Below are 20,080 nucleotides of genomic sequence, written 5' to 3'. Positions count from 1 at the left end.
ACGACCTATCGCATCCAAGGTGGACGCTCTAACCACTAGGCCACCGGCGCGGTCGACTTTAATATGTGATATAAACCGCGGTACTAATATAACCTAAATCAAAATCTTTCACTACAACATATTTTTGTTTGTTGCATTTTCAGCTGATAGACCTTATTCAACCACAGTTTATAACCGGACAGAGTATACAGAAGCCACTGGTATATTGTCTTGCAAAATCACTCATTTAATATATGAAGATGACATTATCATCGCAAATATGTCGCAAAAATATATGTATGTTAATTTCATATAATCAGCTTGTTAATTGTATGATTTACATCTGACTATAACTATGAGGGCAAATGATAAATGTTGGTACGTAGAACAAGTATGCAAAACCACCTCAACAGAAATTAAGCTATGAAAAGTAACAATCAATACAGTTGGGAAAAATACAAAAAAAGACGGGAGAAAAAAGCTAAGAATCAAGGAAAAGTTGTCAAAGAAAACGTAATGCAAACAATGAAGAAAATTGAAAATTTTGGAACAAATTTATAAGAAAATTGCATATATTTTAAGTACAAAATCATATCAGACATTTGGATTACGGTAAAGGTAATGCATATATATATATATATATATATATATATATATATATATATATATATATATATATACTAGTGTCAACCACGTTAAGTATTGAATAGTTTGGTCATTATACAGTGTTAAATGGCGTAAATACCTAAATATTCGCAGACAGGTTGAACTACAAAAAATTCATCTTTTTTCAGTACTTCAGATCAACCGTGTTCTGATGTACCTTGTAATAGGAATGAGTGTCTTGATAGTTGCTGGTTTCTGCATCTGTCTTTTAAAGAAGTTCCGGAAATGGTAACTATAATGCAACGTTCCAAAGTACCAAGGAATATCACGTAAAATGAAGGCAGAATGTATTATAGAACTGAATGTATTGTGGAAAAACATGCTGATCTTTGATTTTTACTATGAATTATATACTGTGAGACTTCATAACAGACGACTTTCCTTCTTGTTCCAACACCCCAACACCATAAAGTATATATTGTTGATAACATTGCTTATATATATATATATATATATATATATATATATATATATATATATATATATATATATATATTGTAATAACCTGCATTTAAGGAGTGAGGTATGCATGCGTGTATACGTTAAACACAAGCCGCCCTATTCGGTCTCGATTTTTTTTAAATCAGTGCACTACCAATGACTTGCTCAAATGAACTGACTTTAATGGTTTCTAGGATCCTCGTCGATTAATTGTTCGTTGGTATAATCTACATGGTTTGAGGCAACGAAAATAAGGAGCATCATGGCGGCGGCTGGCATCCTTGATAATTTGATTAATGACTATTTCTAGTTAACCGTTTAAGACTGTACGATACATAATCAATGTGTTTATAGCCCCTGATGTTTAATTTGTATACATTATCGCATTTAAATTTGGTTTTTCTCCTCTTTATTTCTTCGGTACATACTCATGTTGACTGCGCTGTCATGCGGCCTACCTCGGCAATATTGTATGAGTGCATAATACAGTTTCCGAACCATTGCTATGAGCGACAGCATAACACGGTATATGCCGCGGAATACAAAACTGATTTTTTTTCCTTTTCTTGGGGCAATACAATGGCAGTGTAGCAAAATGTAAAATATCGACCTGGTAATTTCTATAAATAATCTTTGTGAAACGTGACTAAATGCTTATTTGAATTATCCAACAAAAATTGTGGGTTCTGTTGTTGTGGGTTATGTGGGTTTTGTTAGAATTGTGCGTATTGTGGGCTCTGTTGGTTGTGGGTTTTGTGGGTGTTTTAGAACTGTTGGTTTTGTGGGCGCTGTGGGTTTTGTTGGATTTGTGGGTTTTGTGGGCTCTGTTGGTTGTGGTTTAGTCAGGAGTATATAAGGCTTTGTGGGATGCTTGTGGGGGTTCAATCAACTAGCAGCAATCAAACTAGGTACATCACAGTTATTGTGAGTTTTTTATATTTTTTTTTTATTTTGTTTAGTTTATTATAGCGTTATGTAAATTTAGGCAATATTTTGGATGGTAAATATTGTTAAAGTTTATTTAAGTACAAATCAGTATTTATTTAAGGAAATAATGTTTTATTTTTAATTCATTTCTCTCTTCTAAATAATATGCATTCTAGTTATTTCTAATTATTTATACAACCGAACTATATATTGTTATATCATTTGTTATATTGTCAGGTTAGTGTTGTCCTCACAGATCAATACTTGTATTTATTTATTTATTTATTTATTTATTTATTTATTTATTTAGTTTTATGAAGCTAAAGACATATAGATAACTTTCTCCACATTACAAATATATAATTCCTTTTCTTAAATTATAAGTGTAACAAAGTTCTTAGGGAAATAGAATGTCTAAGTCATTGTGAGTGTTTTCCTCACCAACTTGACATTTTAAATTCAATTCAACAATACTTTATTAATCTAGCTATCTTTAAAAACATAATTTATTTATGTTTCTATTTTATACATTGCTAGTTAATTAAGTCATTGTGAATGTTTTCCTCACCGACTTGACAGCCAATTTACTTCCATCTATATCAATTCACTTCAAATTAGTATCATGCTATAGTTAAAGTGTAAAGTGAAGCAAGTGTTTTCTATGCAGATTTTACATTTCACAATTAAAAACAAGTCATCTTCTGTAGTAAACTGTATTGCAACTAAATCCAAAAATGGTAAATCTTATTACTTTTCAATCATCAAAAGAAGTAATAATATAATGAACTAATAGTATAGTGCTAATGTGTACCCTAACCTTGTGTGAAATTATCATATACCATAATGTACCTCAAGATGATGATAGTATTTTGGCTTAGTACACAAACAACAAGACTGTCATGGCAATGAACTGACAGTATTCAATGTTTCTTAATAAATGAATCATCTTGTGTTATGGTTGAAAAGAAATAAAGAATTCGAGCTTACTCCATTCTCCCCCTCCTTAGTCAGCTGATAAGATGCAGACTCATCCCTGGTGCGGTACTCCAATGTAGTATTATCAGGACCTAGCTCGGTCGTTACACTACATGCAGCTAAATATAATTACTAATTGCAAGCATTATTGTAAATGTGTATACTTAAAAGAAAATTGGAACTTATACTGTTGTATACAGCTATACTATATTTGCCTTCTTTCACAGGCAGCATTCAGACAGATCCCCCAATAAAGTTCAATTTCAAGATGGCGGAGAAGAAACCCATTTGCAGGCAAACTCGTCCGAAGGTTACTGGACAATTGTGAGCAACGCAGAAGGACACCTGAGCACAGCAATGGAAACTAATAGCAATCAACTTAATGAACCAAGCCCTATTGCCTACATACCCGATAGTGTAGAGAATAAACAGGAAGGATCTGCACAGTTCCAGTTGATGGAAGTCGGTATAGAACTCGAAGGATACATTCATGCTATTCCTTCCGATCATGTAATTACATACGTTGAGTCAAAAAGTGAAACGACATAGGCTTGATATAAAGCTCAGCTTTTATTGAATATGAATGGTCAAATGGTCACTGGAAGGAAAAGTGCAACTTGGAGAGAAAATGGATTTTCTGATTTCTTAAAAATGCGATTTCGTCATAATACCAGGGTAAATGGCATTAAGAACTGCAAAGTAAAAATGCGTTATTCTCAACACTTGTAACATTGCAAAGTATGTCCACAAACTTTGCAAGTGTTAATCACCTTGTAGGGCACACAATGGTGTAATCTGCTTTTCTAAACGTTTCTTTTTTGAAACATTCCACTGACAAAACCTGAACTGTATGACGGATGATTTAGGTCTTCAACGCCAGTCATTTGGAAGGTCTGCATTAGACACTTATATGTGTGTGCGGGTTCGTTATTCTACGCAAAATTCAAGCCATTCATCCATGGGCCTGGTCACATTTTGCAAATAGCCTCATTCAAAATTATATACGATTAATATAGCAAAGTATTATCTATTTACTGCGTTGTTTTTTTTTTATACGATTTGGCTTCAGTGTTTTCCATGTAAGTTGAAATTCGTACTATAATATAGATGACCATTTGAGACGATTTTCAAAGATTTTATTGGCAATGGCAAACTTCTGAGCATTGTGAGATCTCTTACTCTTGGTTTCAAATTAGTGTATCCAAGGTTCATTGCACGTAATAATGTTAGTAATATATATTTACAACAATATTGCATGTTTTAAAGAGAGAGTTTTAGTTCCCCATTGTACAATCCTACAAATGAATATATACATACAAATATTGGAATGACAAGTGTTAGAGTGATCCGAAGGCCTCTATTTTTTAGATAATCACAAAATGTAAATAATGTACATACAATGGAAAATGTTCTTGAATCTGTATTTTCCTAATGCATGCAAAAATCCTTTGCCGGATCAGATTATGCAATGTGTGTGTATGCGTAAGATGGGGGGTTGTCGTCAAAAAAATCAAAAGGGCCCTGCCTTTCCTCGAAAGGGCACCAACATAAAAGTCTATAAGTCTATTTACTCAAAAGTGTGCATAATACCCAATAAACATGCGCAATAATAAAACTGCCCCCTCCCCCTCCATCCAGCCTTGTAAACCTACGCTACATGTTGACAAGTACTGTCCTAATTTTCAATATCACATTGATTAGTTGGAAATATTGAACTGGAACAGGTACGACTCCAGCAGCAAAAATATGCTCAAATTAACTATCCCATACGAAACAAATGTCAGTTTCTCTGAAGGATTGGCACAGACTTGTGATTTCTGCGTTGACTTCTTGATTTGTCATCCTCGGTAAATATCATATCTTGATAAAAACAATAGACCGACTTTATACCCCACCCTCACCCCTTCTCAACGGCATGTATATTACTCAAAAAAATTATTTGAAATGTGCCCGCAAATTACAATAATAAAATCCCCAACTATGACATGCTTACGCAAACCAGAGAGTGAGGACGTTTAACGTCTGTCACTCCTTGTAGTCTGAAATCATCTGCCGTAGAATTAGGTCTTCCACATGCTGTGTGGGCGTGTGTGTGTGTGTGTGTGTGTGTGTGTGTGTGTGTGTGTTGTAGCTTATCTAGTTGTATATACTGACCGTCCTTTTTAGTGATCACTGTTATATTATATTCCCGATGACAAAATAACCAAAATATCCACAGAGAGAGAGAGAGAGAGAGAGAGAGAGAGAGAGAATCTGAATCTTCAAGAGGAACAGATGCGATTATGTTTCATATTTAATTTGTTTTGCAACATTTTTGTGCAGACTGCATAAAACATTTTCTTGTGGCAATGATTATAATTTTAGGCTTTATTCAGAAATTTACAGGCAGTAATAATAATAATAATAATAGAAGTGTTCCTGAAGTTTTGGCTTTAAAAAAATACTTGTGATACAGGCCTTTTGCCTGTAATACATGACCATACATCATGCGATACAAAAAGATGTTTTAGTATGTAATAAACGAATATCGTGTCTATTGGACGTGTTATAAATGAAAGCAATCATTGCTGCATTTTTCAACATTGGGTTAGATTCAAGTATATAATACACAGAAATCACAAAACCTTATTTAAAGAGAACTCTAAAACCGGCATAAGGATTTTTAAAAAAAATATTTACCTAGACTATTATGTAGCAGGAATCATTGATAAAACGGTTTCTCTAATCTTTATGGATTTTATTGCAAACAATGCTAATTTAGTCATCAGAATTTCACTAGTATCATTTTGTATTAAAGTACTTAATATTTCTAAAGTTGGATATTTTTTAATACAAACGTGGTTAAATATTTTCTTTGTAATTCTCCAAATAGAGGAAAAACAATAATAAAATGGAATTCATTTTCGATATTAACGTTACAGATTTGACACAATCTTTCTTCATAACAAATACGTTGATATCTTCCCGCGTTATAAACTCTGACTGGCAAGTTCCCAGCCCTAAGCAAGGTGATTTCATAACAAAAATCTCCTAACAATTCTAATTGTTTGAGAAATGCATTATATTCCCAATTACCTATAGAACCACAGTCTTTCCCTTGACTTATTCTCATCCTGCAGCTTTTGGCTAAAAAAATAAAATAAAAAAATTCTTATATCTGGCTGGAAAATCTAAGAAATGCATTTGCATATTTTACATGAAAAACTGCCAAATCCAAACGTTAATATAAGTTTTTTAACATAGTTAGCCCAGCAATCACAATTTTCCTCCATCTTAACTTTAAATTTTAACATTGTTTAGGATACCTGTCTTCTGGCATGTATAATATTCTTAGCCAATATTTCAAAATAGGTTTATTTATTATACTCTGCATACTAATTATTCCTAATTCGTTATATACGAATGCATTTGGAGTAGACATAGATGTACCAATAATATATTTACAAAATGACAAATGAACTTTTTCAATATGAATGGCATAGTATGACTCCTAAACCTCACCCTCATAGTTAAGGATGGAAACTATCTTCGAGTTAAACAGACGAAGCAATCCAGTTACGGATAATTTGCCAAACTGTGAAAGACTTTGCTTCAATTTTTTGCATAGCCACAGCGCCTTCGAGGACATAGTTCTTTGGCAGATATACCAAGAGTATTTTTGAAGAAAATATGCATAATAAATATGTATTATGTTATGTGTATTTGATTTAATTATATCTGATTTAGTATACATTTATTTCAATTTATTTGTTTGTTTGTCAGTTTTAATTTTCTTTTTAGTTTTCATAAATGCTATTGTAATGCAAATTTATTCACTGGAGATGTTATTTTTTCCAGAAAATATTTTGACCTTGACTGTTCGTTTTAGTAAACAGCCACGTCAGCAAGTTCTGTTTTATTTATTTTTAGTGTGGGTCTTATAAGAATGATATCGAGGCTGTATTGAATACCTGATCCTAGACTAGTAAATAGTTTTTAGTGAAGTAAACAACTTTTATTCTCGGAGTAAAATGATTGGGTCTTATCAAGAACATACACGGGCTACGTAATTTTTTAAAAATGTAAACGTGACCACGTGATCCTTATCCAGTGCGTAAAAGTCAAGTTTTAAACCATCGTATTAGAGAAGTAAAATGAGTCGGGCATTTTTTTCTTTACACTGGAAGGTGTTACGTCGTTTGGAGTTATTTCAAATTACTTGTATTCAAAATGATTAATTCTTTTTACCTGGAAAATACTTGTGCTCATATGAGATTCTTGAACAAAGACAGCTCTTATAAAAATTTATTCAGATTTCCAAAAACCGGAGTAATATTTTTTGTTTCTACAATGAACTGTAAACTTCAACGCTACAGGATACAGCATACGACATTGTCTTCCATCTTGGATTATTCTTCGGGACTAGCACGTAAAATCGTTAGAACATTTTATTATTAGGACTACTAAAATTTTATTTGTGGATTATTCTTGGATTATTTGGGGATTTGATTCTTAACACCGTAAATTCATACTTTTTCATTTTTACAGAATTGTTCCAGGGAAATAAATTATAATATTTTTCAAAGCTTCTTGTTTTCACTCTTTCTTGTGTTACTGTTTATTCCAGCCTAAACACGTGACATAAGAATTACATGACTCTATCTTTACTTCTGTACGGCCATATTACCATTTTTCGTAATTCCTGAAATAGCTACCTCTGCGAAATACACCACTGTTGTTTCATCTATATAGACTTGTAATTTCCATTTAGGCAATACGTATGCAGCCTGTTCAGCCTATTTTACAACTGGTGAGCAATGTCAGCAAAGACAGTTAAAACATCTTCATACAACAGCAAAAACAGTTCTAAGGTTTCTACCGACATTCCCCTGTTTCCCAATTATTATTATTATTATTATTATTATTATTATTATTACTAGAAGTAGTAGCAGTAGTATTGTTATTTGTTCATTTTACCATGATGGTGAAAGTGATTGTAACATGGAGTGGATGGTTTTCTGAACGTCAGGCATGGACACGATTTTTAACAGGGTGAGGGGCGGGTTCCTGAGAGAGAGAGAGAGAGAGAGAGAGAGAGAGGGAGAGAGAGGGAGAGAGAGAGAGAAGGGTATTTTCAGTGCTACGTTATTGCTCAAGGCGAAAGGTAGGCTTCAAGCCATCAAATAGTTGGTAACCATATCAATAGCGCCGAAAAACAAACGCTTGCCCATTCAGAGGACTGTGTTTTAATAGCTGATTGACTATAAACCCTTTCCCGAATAAGTTAGCAACTATCACTGTCCGATTTCCGCAAGTTATCCATTGATGATAAAAACATACAAACTTCTGTTTCAAAATTTAAAGCAATTTTTGTTTTAAGAATAGAACCGTAAAATGACAAATTGTTTAAAGAATAGAACCGTTAAAATGACAATTTTAGCTGCTACGTGTAAATTATTGTGTTCATAAACAATCAGTTTGGAGCCGTTAAGTGAACTTATCATGGGGAAATAATGGCGGACATCGCTTTGTCTGGAAGTATCACTTTATTAGATTGTCTTTTTTTTTCGTAAACCATTGGGCGAATATATTCAGGAAAATACACAATTCATAGAAAAGTCGAAATATTGCTGTTTTGGAGATTTAGCTTTAAAATGCAATTATAATGGTCAGAAACATATGGGACAATGCTGTGTTGTGGAATTCGAGAGATGCTGTACGGAGTGTACGGTCTAAGATGTATTCTAAATTCACTCAATGTTATGAAAATACGAAGAAAAAACAGCGAGGCAACTACTATTTAATCAATGCCTAACATTACTAAAAGTTCGTAGACAAATATATATTTGCAATCTTGGAACGAAGCTGTAAAGTGAGTGGTTATATTAGAAAACCATATATCTAAACTTAGATGCACTTTAATGTTAGCTCTGTCGATTCGGTGAAAAGGGTTTAGTTCATTCATGTATTGACTTTAATTCTTCCGTGTGTTATATGTGTACAGTTACGGTAAAGTTTTATCAGCATTAAAGAAAATAGGACGAACAGTATGATCTGAAAGATGTGTGCATTTGCTCTCAGGTACATGGTACAGGAGTTGTGTCGAACGCGTTTAGAAATCGTTTCAAATACCATTTTATAGTGAACTTTCATAAAGTAAAGAGAAAAAATCCTTATTAAGGGTATTAGATGAAGCATTTGTACTAACTTGTGATTACAACACTGTAATCTAGTTACTCACTTAAAATTCATTACAATGTATAGCTTCTGTTGATCTCTTTGTAAGTCATATTGCCAATATACACTGTATATGAACATGATTTTGTATGAATTTTTAAACATGTACCAAATGTGTTTATAATATTGAAACAACTCAGAAAGGTTTTGACTTAGAAATAAAGTATTGCTTAAAGCCATTGTTAAATGCAAATATACATACCGGGAAATAGAGGGCATCATTCAAAAAAGGAGAATGATAACAACACACACATGCTGCCAATTCTCCTTGTCCAGCTCTCACTTTCTCCGTTCTGTCCAAAAGAACAAATCACTTCTTCCTAAAATTAAAGTCTAGCTTGAGCCCTGATATATATATATATATATATATATATATATATATATATATATATATATATATATATATATTGTATGCTAATGAAAGTTTGTATGATACATTAAGGAAGGAAATGGGTCTCAAGTTTCTTAAAACTTGCTTTGACCTATCAGCATTAGGGAGTCAGATAACACCTTTCTGAGTTGATGATAACTCACCATTATTAAATGCAAAAATTACAAAATACTCACCAGAAGACTATAAAGAATTTGGCTGTAAATCCATTTGATCCTGGACGTTTATTGTTAGGCATGTTTTTAAGGTCTTTGTGATAACAATTTAGTTTTTAATAAAATTTCTATCTCATTGATTGAAAATGATCTATCCTGTTTAGCTAAATTTGGCATTATCTTACTTGTATAGTTTTATTTTCCAAATTACAGAAATATTTTGAAATCCCTTCCCCATCTTCAATCCGTTTTGACCTAGATCGTAATCTAACCCTTTCCAGTGTTTCGGGCAATAATTTCCACTAACTGTCTCTTTTTCCTTTCTAATTCATATAGATCATTGATATTATTTTACTCTTCTAAAATAGTAGTCTCATTTGTAATTTGATCTTCATGTTGAGCTTTGTTGTCTTTTCGCATACGAACCATGATAATGTTAGCTTTTCCTCTTATTACTAACAAAAGCATTAAAAAAATAATTGATCATTAATGGAAAACCTGATCGCAGAAACTGTAGCTATTTCCAAGTTATAATTTGCTGTAAAAGACATATTTTTGTTCTAGCACTCTTGTACGGCGTCCTAAACAAGTGTTATGTATTCTAAATTTTTCATAACAGAATTATTACATTTCCAATTTGTTCTGTGTTTTTTTGTTTCTAAAAAAAAATACAGTTTCTACTCCCCTTGAACTGGATGTCACAAAATGGAAGGTATATTCATAAGCCCAAGACGATTTAATATAAGTCTCCAGTTATTTTATCAAATGTGTATCTTACAATAGATATATTGTGTGTTCATTCTTTATTAGGTAATTCAAAACACCCATCCTTTTGACTGGGCCCCCCTGCTACTGGCATTTCATAGCGACAATTCTCAACGAGGCTTCCATTGTCACTGTTGATATTTAATTTTATGTGTACATTTATTCTAGAATCTGTGGAGACATTTTCATTCAAAACTGCAATAGAACGTTTGAATTGTTAGTACATGGTTACCTATAAAAGGAAAGTTCTTTCTTATTGTCAATAAGAGAGAAAGAAAAGAGAAAATATAAAGAAATAAACTTAGCGATAGGTGATGTCTCATACTAAATATAACACATTATCATTATAGGTCAATGCATTTGCATAGGAAAATTTGAAATATTTTTTTTTCTGAGTAATACTGCACGACCTTGGGAGTGAAGTATTATTCCGAAAAAAGGAGTTCCTATTTACCTACACAAATGCAGTAACCTTTTAATATATACACAAACTACCTAAGGCTTTTTATTAAAGGAATATATTACAAGAAATAAAGTAATTGAATTTATGGTGTATTTGAAAATAAGTATAAAACTATAGAATCATAAATACACAGTAGCAATATTGCTGCGCACATATTACCACTCAGCGACCATTGAACTTCATCAAGCGTTCGACATTATGTTTGAAAAAAGACTACTTGTGATCTAATTAAAAATAAATTTTGAGTCATATTTTGAGTGAATGGACAAAGAAACATCTTTTACAGTTGGTCTGAAATGGATAGAGTTTTTTTTCTGTAGATCCACTGGATTGTTTGGGTTAAATCAGTGCATTAATGAGAATGTTATTTCAGTTGGATTTGTAGTCGAAAGTACTATACCATTTTGCTGTGTATTAGGTTTTCCATGGCATGGATCTTGGAATTATAGAACTAACTAAATAGGTACATTTTTAGGAAATTCAAGATACAAAAATGCAAATATATTTATTATTCAATCTTATTACCAGCTAAAGAAGACATATCTTTATTCCTTGTGACTTTCATGCTCTCTGTTCGAGGGTACCCCGCTATGACCTGTATCATACAGTGTATGTCTGCTATCGCTAGCCTAACACTTTATCAAGATAGCAAAACGTGGAAAATCGCAAAATTGTGTTACAGTCCATTTAGGAGCAGAAATAATACTTTTTCATCATCTTGGCTTATTAGCCCTGAGGCTCATAGTTTCTTAGCGAAACCATCAGCTGTATTGTTTATTAAATATATTGTTTTGATTGACTATTGAAATGGTACGACTCTGATACATATGCGAAAGCACTTGTAATAGTCTGGACCATTCTGTTTGCGAAAAGTTACAATTAGTTTTCCTAAATAACTGTTTAAATGATCATACTTGTATTTAGAATCACTGTTGTTGAAATTGCGAATATCACGTTCATTCCTTTGCTTGTTCGAAAGTTTATGTGACTCATTGAACTCATCTCCATCGTTAACTTTATTATCTCTACTTTCAAATGGACAAAACACTTATTTCGTTTATTCACAAGCAAATGCATTAAATCAAAATGTGCAGTGTCTGCTACATGAACATAGATATTTTATTTACAATCAAAGTAGTTCCTAAAACGCCGTACTATTTTTAGACACACGTCTCGTGCAATATGAAGCGGTGCAATATGGAAAATACTACACGAGTCTGACAATGCAAAGTTAACGGAGAAAAAATTGAGAATATAATAAACAGTCATTCATTACTGTTGAGAGAACTAGCTAAATGATGCAAAAATAATCTAAAAAAAGTATAGCCGATCTCCAGTAATTAAACAGGAGTATTATTTTGATTGTCATTTCGCTGCGAAAATAGGTAACATACCTCTTTTAGTCTTAAAAACTTTGTTCTATAGACTTTCTTTTCATTTAAATATCAGATACAGTCGAAATGATGTAACCTGTGTAGTATACTTCATTGTTGTTCATTTGATATTTGTGAACATGATGTCGTTTGAGGCTTACCGACGACTACTCCTACCCAACCCCGTTTAATGATTTACGACCAGTTTTCGTTTTACACGATCCACATCATAGAAGTGGATTTCCTGTGCTCTCCGACCCAGCGGTAAGCCTTTAAATGATCTGGGATTTTATCAATCTAGCTGGTTTTCTAACTCTTTTTTTAAATACTCAAGCTAGAACTCAATATATACCTGATGATGATTGCTAAAAGAAAAGTTCATTTGGAGAAATCCTATCGTTTTTGCACAGTTATGTATAGTTATCTTCCTTGTCAGGATAGAACGAATGATTAATAGTAAAAGATTTGCTTTTATAGACATTGCAACGAAGTTAAATATCGAATAAAATACAAGCCATGGCATAAAGGAACACTTCCGTATAAGGAAAGGTTTACAAAATTACATGATAATTTTAAGAGCTTTTGCTTACATACATGCAAAACTATACTTGATCACAGTGCAATTGATACCAGCGATTACTTTTGTCACATGCTATAAATACAAATATCAGCAAATGAATATGTGAATACAATCATCAGCAAAGTCACGATCGAATCAAAGTGTTCAAATTCACTCTTTCAGCAGTATATCCTAACTGATATTAACCATGGAACACATTTGACAACTTTCAGATTAAAAGTAATATTTGAATTTAGCATCATTTCTCAAGACTATATAGTGTGATAAGAAAAACCCATGAACAGTAATTTTCGTTTCATATAAACTAATTTTCCTTAAGCTAAAGTTTATATTTAATCATAAATGTTGGCGAGCTTTGTAGTACCGTCTAGCGTCTTAGGTTTTCGGTCACATGATTCCGCCTGGGTATATGTACGTGCCAACTGTGATTGCAGTGGTGGTGTGTTAGGAAGCGGTATTGTGTGAAGACGCCCCCCTTGCAAGTGAAGCAGTATAACCACTCACCAGAGCAAGTACATTTGGTCGTAGTTAGCCAGAATGGAATTGGTCAGGTCAGGGAATTTCAAAATGTAGGCATGAGGTCTTTCGTCGCCAAGGATACAGGCGATACAGAGTTCCTCCAAGAAACGAGGAAATCTTGTGACAATACACATTTTAGTTGTAGATATCTATTCTCTCATCATTTCGCACTGTTCTTCTCTCTCTCTCTCTCTCTCTCTCTCTCTCTCTCTCTCTCTCTCTCGCTCGCTCATGATAGAGTAACAACGCGCGAACACGACCTTGTCGCCGTCGTATCAAATAGGTTAATAGTTTATAATTGTTGATATTTACGGAATATCTCGTGCTAGTGGCAGGATAAAGAAACCCAGCGACATTGATTTGTCAGTGAATGCAACTGAGGATGACCTCGCTCATCTTATGAAACTCGCTGGGATAAACAAGGATGAAGTTGTTGTTTTTCAGGATCACAATGGACGGTTAAAACAAGCAATACTAGGTGGGATGATATTGTGCGACGAGTTCTCGGTGCGGTCACCGATAACATCCGAGTATTTGGCGGAAGAATCAGAGACTCACGGGTATCAATCGAGAAGATTAGAAACGAGATCCACAATGAGGTCAGTAAACGCGAAGCTGTAACCGGTGATACAATGACACGTGAACTTATTATGAATAACAATAAAATAGTTCTCTATAGAGAACTAGCGTCTGACAATGATGCTGAAACGAAGAAATCCGTGGACGACAGCGACACCACCGACAGTGATAAATTAGCCACATTGCGAACTGAGTATGACTTTCATGTAAATATGTTTACAAATCTTCGCAAAAGGTTTCAGAACCTCGAAAAAGTCACCGGTGATTTCTTTAAAAGTCCAACAGTCGTCAGTTTAAGGCGAGTCGAAATTAAAACTCGGATCACCCAGTTCGCCGATACCAACAAAGCGCTCGCAGATATAACCAGTGGAACCCCTGACGTTGCTGATGGTGTCAGAAGGATTGAGGCGGGTGTAATTCATACGACCCCGACAATATCATACATACCGCTGAGGTCACCAGTGTGTACTGGCTCTCCGTGTTTAGCGCTGAGCATTTTGGGATATTTACTACATATTCATGGCGTCAATCCGCTGATCGATTTTGTAGAACCGTGTATATCGTGTGAAATTAAAATAACGAAATAAATTAAGGAAGAAGACATTATTTAGTCTTTAAGTCTGCTTTTAGTCGAAGTATTGAGTTTTAAGAACACTCTTGAATGAGAACCAGTGTTCTTGTGTCTGAGATCAGTGGGCAATTCAGCGAGCGTGGCTTCAGTTTTATCATCGTTTATCTGCAACATTTTACATGTTATGCACGATTTCAAGTATGCAGTGTACCTCTCTACACAATGGGTGGTAGCCCCAGCTTTAGTTGGGAAGCTAGATCTGTATATTTGAGTGTCGCAAGCGTACGCTTGGTGAGACATTGAATGTATAGAAAGAACTGGTCCGAGAACAGAGTCTTATGGAGCACCGAAACAGAGATCAAATGGGCGGGAAGGTTTTCCATTTACGGACACAATGTGTATCCCGTTGACTAAGTAGGACTTGAACTATAGGAAGACTATATCGTGAATATCATATACACACCGGAAACGGTGAAATAATTATACCAAGGTAAATTGTGTCAAATGCCGCAGACAAATCAAAAAGGGTGAGAATTGCAATCATTCCACCCTGTACAAAGCAGAGGGAAGATCATTAACAAAACTGTCGAAGGATTGTATCAGTACTATAGTGAGGATGATATGCAGCCTTTACATTGCTAACAAAGTATATTTCAATTCATATGATATACAAGTTGGTACGAAACAACTGTTTTTTTTTAAGATTTGTTTACATGAATAGGAAGTTAGGAACTGGAAGGTAGGTCGTTGACTACTTTTTTGTCAGGCTTCGGTTTCTCCAACAGAGGCTTTAAAATAACAGTTTTGAAAAAATGACGGAGCATCCCCGTATGAAAGAGAAGTATTGTTAACATCGGTTACTGAAGGTAATATTGAATCTAAGCACTGAATTAGCAGTGTTGTTGGAAGAGGATCAAGTTCATGTGACTTTGGTTCGCTCTTCAAGGTTATTGTATGTACGAAATCCATAGAGATAGGTTCAAATGCTGTTAAAGGATGACGTTGATATTCTGTACCACAATGTTATCGTGACGAGGAGTTAACCAAGTCCACTGACGAGTATATTGTCGTTACGTCAAGCTCTAAACAACAGATAATTGTAGTAGTGGGGCACAAAGTCTGAAAAAAATCTAACAGTTTTCTTTTCTAACAAAAGTAAATGGATGAACACTTTCGAACAGAACAGACAATGCATGATGGTATCACCAATGTTGACGAATACTGGCAACAAACACACATTTCATTAAAAACGGCACAAACATCCTCAGTAGCTTCTTCAAGTATGCTAACCAATTCCGGTCGTTTTTGATGAAGTCTTTCTTTATTCATGCATGTGATACTTGCCAACGGGTTTGTCCAACATTTTGTATGCCAGGGGTTTAACAGTGTTTCTGATAAATAGCAATAGATGCTGCTCAGTTAGTATCATATTGCATAGCTCTGCTGTCGTAACAGGACATGTCTTGTATTTACCTCCAATACCTTTGGTTACATATGCATTTATTTTCATCTTTGTTACCTTGCTGTCTGTCTCATCTAGAATTCAGTAACTTCTGTCTATTAATTACGTCCTTCAACCCAATGTATGACATGTTAGCGTTGTTCTAGAAATATGATCGTATATTTGTATATATTTATGCAATTACATTTCGTCTAATTGCAGGAATATGTATTACTTGTCGTTGCTGGTAATATTGTTTTCTATGCCGATTTTATTGAATTTACCCTATGTTGATAAGTTTTGGGTCAACAATGAACTAATGCAAATATTGTTTTATGAAGTTTCTTTGCAAGAATTCATAAATTAATATTTCCTTATACCTTTACTTCATGTATGTGCTCTGAAATGTTTCTTCAGGGGCATTTGCATTCATGTGTTTTCTATACTTTTTATCGGTTTTCTATCCAATTGCTTCCTCTCCTATTATTATTTCCGCTAGAAATTTGATTTTATATCTATTTATTCACTTTCTTTTTTCCAAATATGAGCCTCTATTTCATCACTCTCACAGTCTTGTCTCCAAATTTCCATCATAAACTTGTCTCGACGTTTTACGTTAACAAATAGCAAATACACTCCCTAACTGGGGTAAGTAGATTTGTTTGAGAAAGTATACAAAATGTTTCTCTTATTGTACATAACGATGTAACATGACAGTTAATCAAAACTAATATAATTTAATTTGATTTGATTTGAAAAACAATAAGACGAATAATTGCTTCCAGTGTTATTCATTTCTCCCCACATGTTCAACATTCCAGAAGCGTTACTGATTATCGCGTGTCAGCCATACACGATGTGGCTGGAGATAACTTCACATAGTTTGGCGAAAACGGTTGAATCGCTCAGTATCAGTTTTGTATGTTTGTAATTTCAAAGTGGAATTTATGCCGAAAGAGTTGGCTCACGTCGGCCGGACTTAGACGAGCTTGCTCTCTGTTCCTATATGAAAGACAAATCATTTTAAACGAGGCCGGGTGAATCCAGGAATAAAATGAATATTTTCATATTGGAATGTACAGGTGAGAACAAGGACTCGTTTTTCTACATCACTGTTACCATTATGTATTAGTTCCTCTTATCTATCTTTCACTTTCCAGTGACGCAAATTGTTAAATTGCTGACAGTGCAGTGATTGAGAAAGACTTTGCTTGTTCATGGCACGTTCGGGAACATTCTGCTTCTATATTAATCTGGGAGGCAGTCGAACTTGGTTAGTTGGATATTTGAACTGAAAGTCAACATTGACGAATGTATCGATTAGTCATAATAACGCTAGACACAGTATATTTTCTTGGGAAGTAATGAATTAACATCAGTATATGTCGGTTGAACATACAACAATATATGTAACACCTTAATATGGCATTTTTGTACGTGCAATCTCAAGGTATATCATTAATGTATCATCTGAGCATTATTATCTCCTTTTGTAAAGTCGTTAAAAAAAAAACATCATATAAACATTAACCTTTAGAGAATGGACTTGTCACTCGATGATAGATCATAAATCCATGAAAGGTACTACATTCTTCACCATAATCTACCCGCGGGTTACACAGCAAAAGGTTTGATAAGATACAACAGTTAATAAAAAAAACAGCGGTTCTTACACACTCATCGTCAACATAAACTTTTCATAGAAATCGAATCATCTATGTCTGAGAACAACATAGTCCTAGGCGAATTAGTTACAATTGATTGTATTTTGAAGAAATTCGAGTTGAAGTTGACTGTATATCTCTGTATGATTGTCTGGCGTTTGTCGATTGCCGTTCACAGTATGGCATATGCTTCGTTGATTTTACTACGTCGATATTAATGAGGGTCCATCGATCACGCGATTATCTATAAAAGTTAAAAACAGTAAACATAGTCTGCTTAAGAAGAAATTAGTAATCCATGATTAATTTAAAAACTGTATTTAACCAAACTCCTTTCCCGCTATAACCATATTCAGAGGGGTTTTCCAGTTTTAGTTACCCTCAGCTGTTACTCGACATTGGAATATACAGTCGGGGTGGGGGTGGGGGGAAGGGATGTTGGGCACTAACGATGAATTTTGTCGTTGCAACGGCGGATTCAGATGCAATGGCGGCGACGTCTTTCCCAGCGGTTAGCAGCATTGGTATTGCTGAGAGAAGTGGAAAAATCCTCCAGCATTTGCATTCCACGATATCCTTTGCCTGCTTCAATGAAGTGAATCGTTTATCATTAGTTTATTTGGTAAGCGGTGTTATTGATGCTACGATGAATGGCAAGCGAACAGCAACGATTATTAATTATCTCGACGTTGCACGAAAATATATTTTTAGAATAAAATTTATTGCGGAAGTAGAAGACGTGTTATCCGTGACAAACGTGATCCTGTTCGATTACACCACACTGGAAATATTGTCACCTTGCATAAAAATTCCAAACTAGGTATATTGACTTGAATTGATATATCTTATTTTGAACGAGCATATCCTGTGACGGCAGTTGTTTTTGCGATATATCGGCTGAATGATAAATCTTACGTCTATGACCTTCTGCCGATGAAAAGTTCTCGTGGTGACTTTCGTCACTTAAATTGTGTTGCTGATCGAGTTACAGAACACTTTACACATGCAATGCGTGGAAACGGTTTAACGGATCTAAGACGTAAAAAATAAATGAGTGGGCAAAAACAGTTAAAGATACCAGAGCGTCTATCAAAGATGTTTCTGAACTGGCACAAAAAAGATTTCCAATAAAGGGTGAAGACACTAACCGGAGAGATTTTGTACTAATCGAAATATAAAAAAACGGAGCTTCGATAGAGATTACTGATCATAACGCACATGCGTTGACATCGGACATAACAAATAATTCCACGAAATCGAACAACTAAATTCTATAACGGTTGAATGTTCGATTTTATCAGAAATAGGAGTAAGAGTGACTCTGTATCCGTGTAGTTGTTTCAAAGTTCAGAATATGTGAACTATGATCAGTTTGTATGGCCTAATGGAGATATTTATCATACAGAATCTCTCCAGGATGAAATGAAAAATCTTGCGTTGAAATACACGAACAACGATGATATAGTCATTGTCAATGATGTTATCGAACGATTACTCAGTAATTGCTTCACCGTTCCGTCAGTCGGTGCCCCCGCTGCTCAGAAGAATAATTCATGGTCGCCGACACGGTAGGAATTTCTTGCAGATGTCCCACGCAGTTGTATCGAATACGGACATGGCGGATTATGGAATACTAAATGCAATTATAAAGATGTTATATCGGTTGATATCTTTGCATGTTATCCTGGAAATTTTCTTGGAGCGAATGTTTGCTATTAGTGTTTTGAGCGATTTGGATATCTAATACATGAGATAACCAGAGTTGCGATAAATGGACCTGTGCCAGATTTTGACCTAACTGGATTCGCATGCATTACGTCATTCGGGTTTGCATGTAATCTTAATCCTATTGTTTATGTTCGGTTTCGAAGAAATTTTTCAGACAAATGTTGGTCTCCAACAGTGTTAGCACGATATATGCTTGATGTAAAAATTTTGATATCGTTGATGCAACTGAATTGACTGTACACGAATGTAAGGACGAGGTCGGTATGGAATCCTCTGATGATGAGGATGACGAAGATGACAGTAGTAATGATAATTATTACCGTCTTTAATGATCTTTTTCATGGCATTCATTTACCACCTTGTGAATATATCGTGCATTCATGAATACTATTTTTACTGGCAAATATATTCCTGATTTGAACATTGAATAGTCCTCACAGATTATAATCCTTTCTTGTTCGTGAATCTTTTTCAACGTGGATTATCAAAGCCTAGAATGTGTAGTTCTTTGATTAGTCTAAAACACTATGGTAACTGATTTTTTGTCGCTAGAACGTAATGTCATTATCTATAACTATAGTAGTGTTTATGTATAAAAATGTTTAATAGGTTCAATTTTAAAACAGAGATGTCTAATAACGTTATGA

The 20,080-nt window shown here is 34.3% G+C and overlaps 1 protein-coding gene across 1 annotated transcript; it reads left to right on the top strand.

Annotated features, from left to right (window-relative positions):
• The first annotated feature begins 145 nt into the window (after window positions 1–145).
• Window positions 146–7,727, top strand: LOC149794569 (uncharacterized). The gene is made up of 3 exons (XM_089966595.1): window positions 146–200; window positions 774–873; window positions 3,216–7,727. Exons 2-3 carry the CDS (start codon window positions 797–799, stop codon window positions 3,535–3,537), a joined length of 399 nt encoding a protein of 132 aa, XP_089822721.1. The 5' UTR covers window positions 146–200; window positions 774–796; the 3' UTR covers window positions 3,538–7,727.
• Window positions 7,728–20,080: the final 12,353 nt, after the last annotated feature.

The sequence above is a fragment of the Sinohyriopsis cumingii genome, chromosome 8 (genome assembly GCF_028554795.1).
Source record: "Sinohyriopsis cumingii isolate HCF-2022 chromosome 8, ASM2855479v2, whole genome shotgun sequence".
Classification (NCBI taxonomy): Eukaryota; Metazoa; Mollusca; class Bivalvia; order Unionida; family Unionidae; genus Sinohyriopsis; species Sinohyriopsis cumingii.
This window is presented reverse-complemented; position numbering and strand designations above follow the sequence as displayed.

What these genes read in the sequence shown, in the direction of transcription:
- LOC149794569 (XM_089966595.1), top strand. Translation starts at nt 797, where the DNA reads ATGTACCTTGTAATAGGAATGAGTGTCTTGATAGTTGCTGGTTTCTGC. An exon ending in TTAAAGAAGTTCCGGAAATG is followed by an intron (nt 874 to 3,215) that starts GTAACTATAATG and finishes CTTCTTTCACAG; the next exon opens with GCAGCATTCAGACAGATCCC.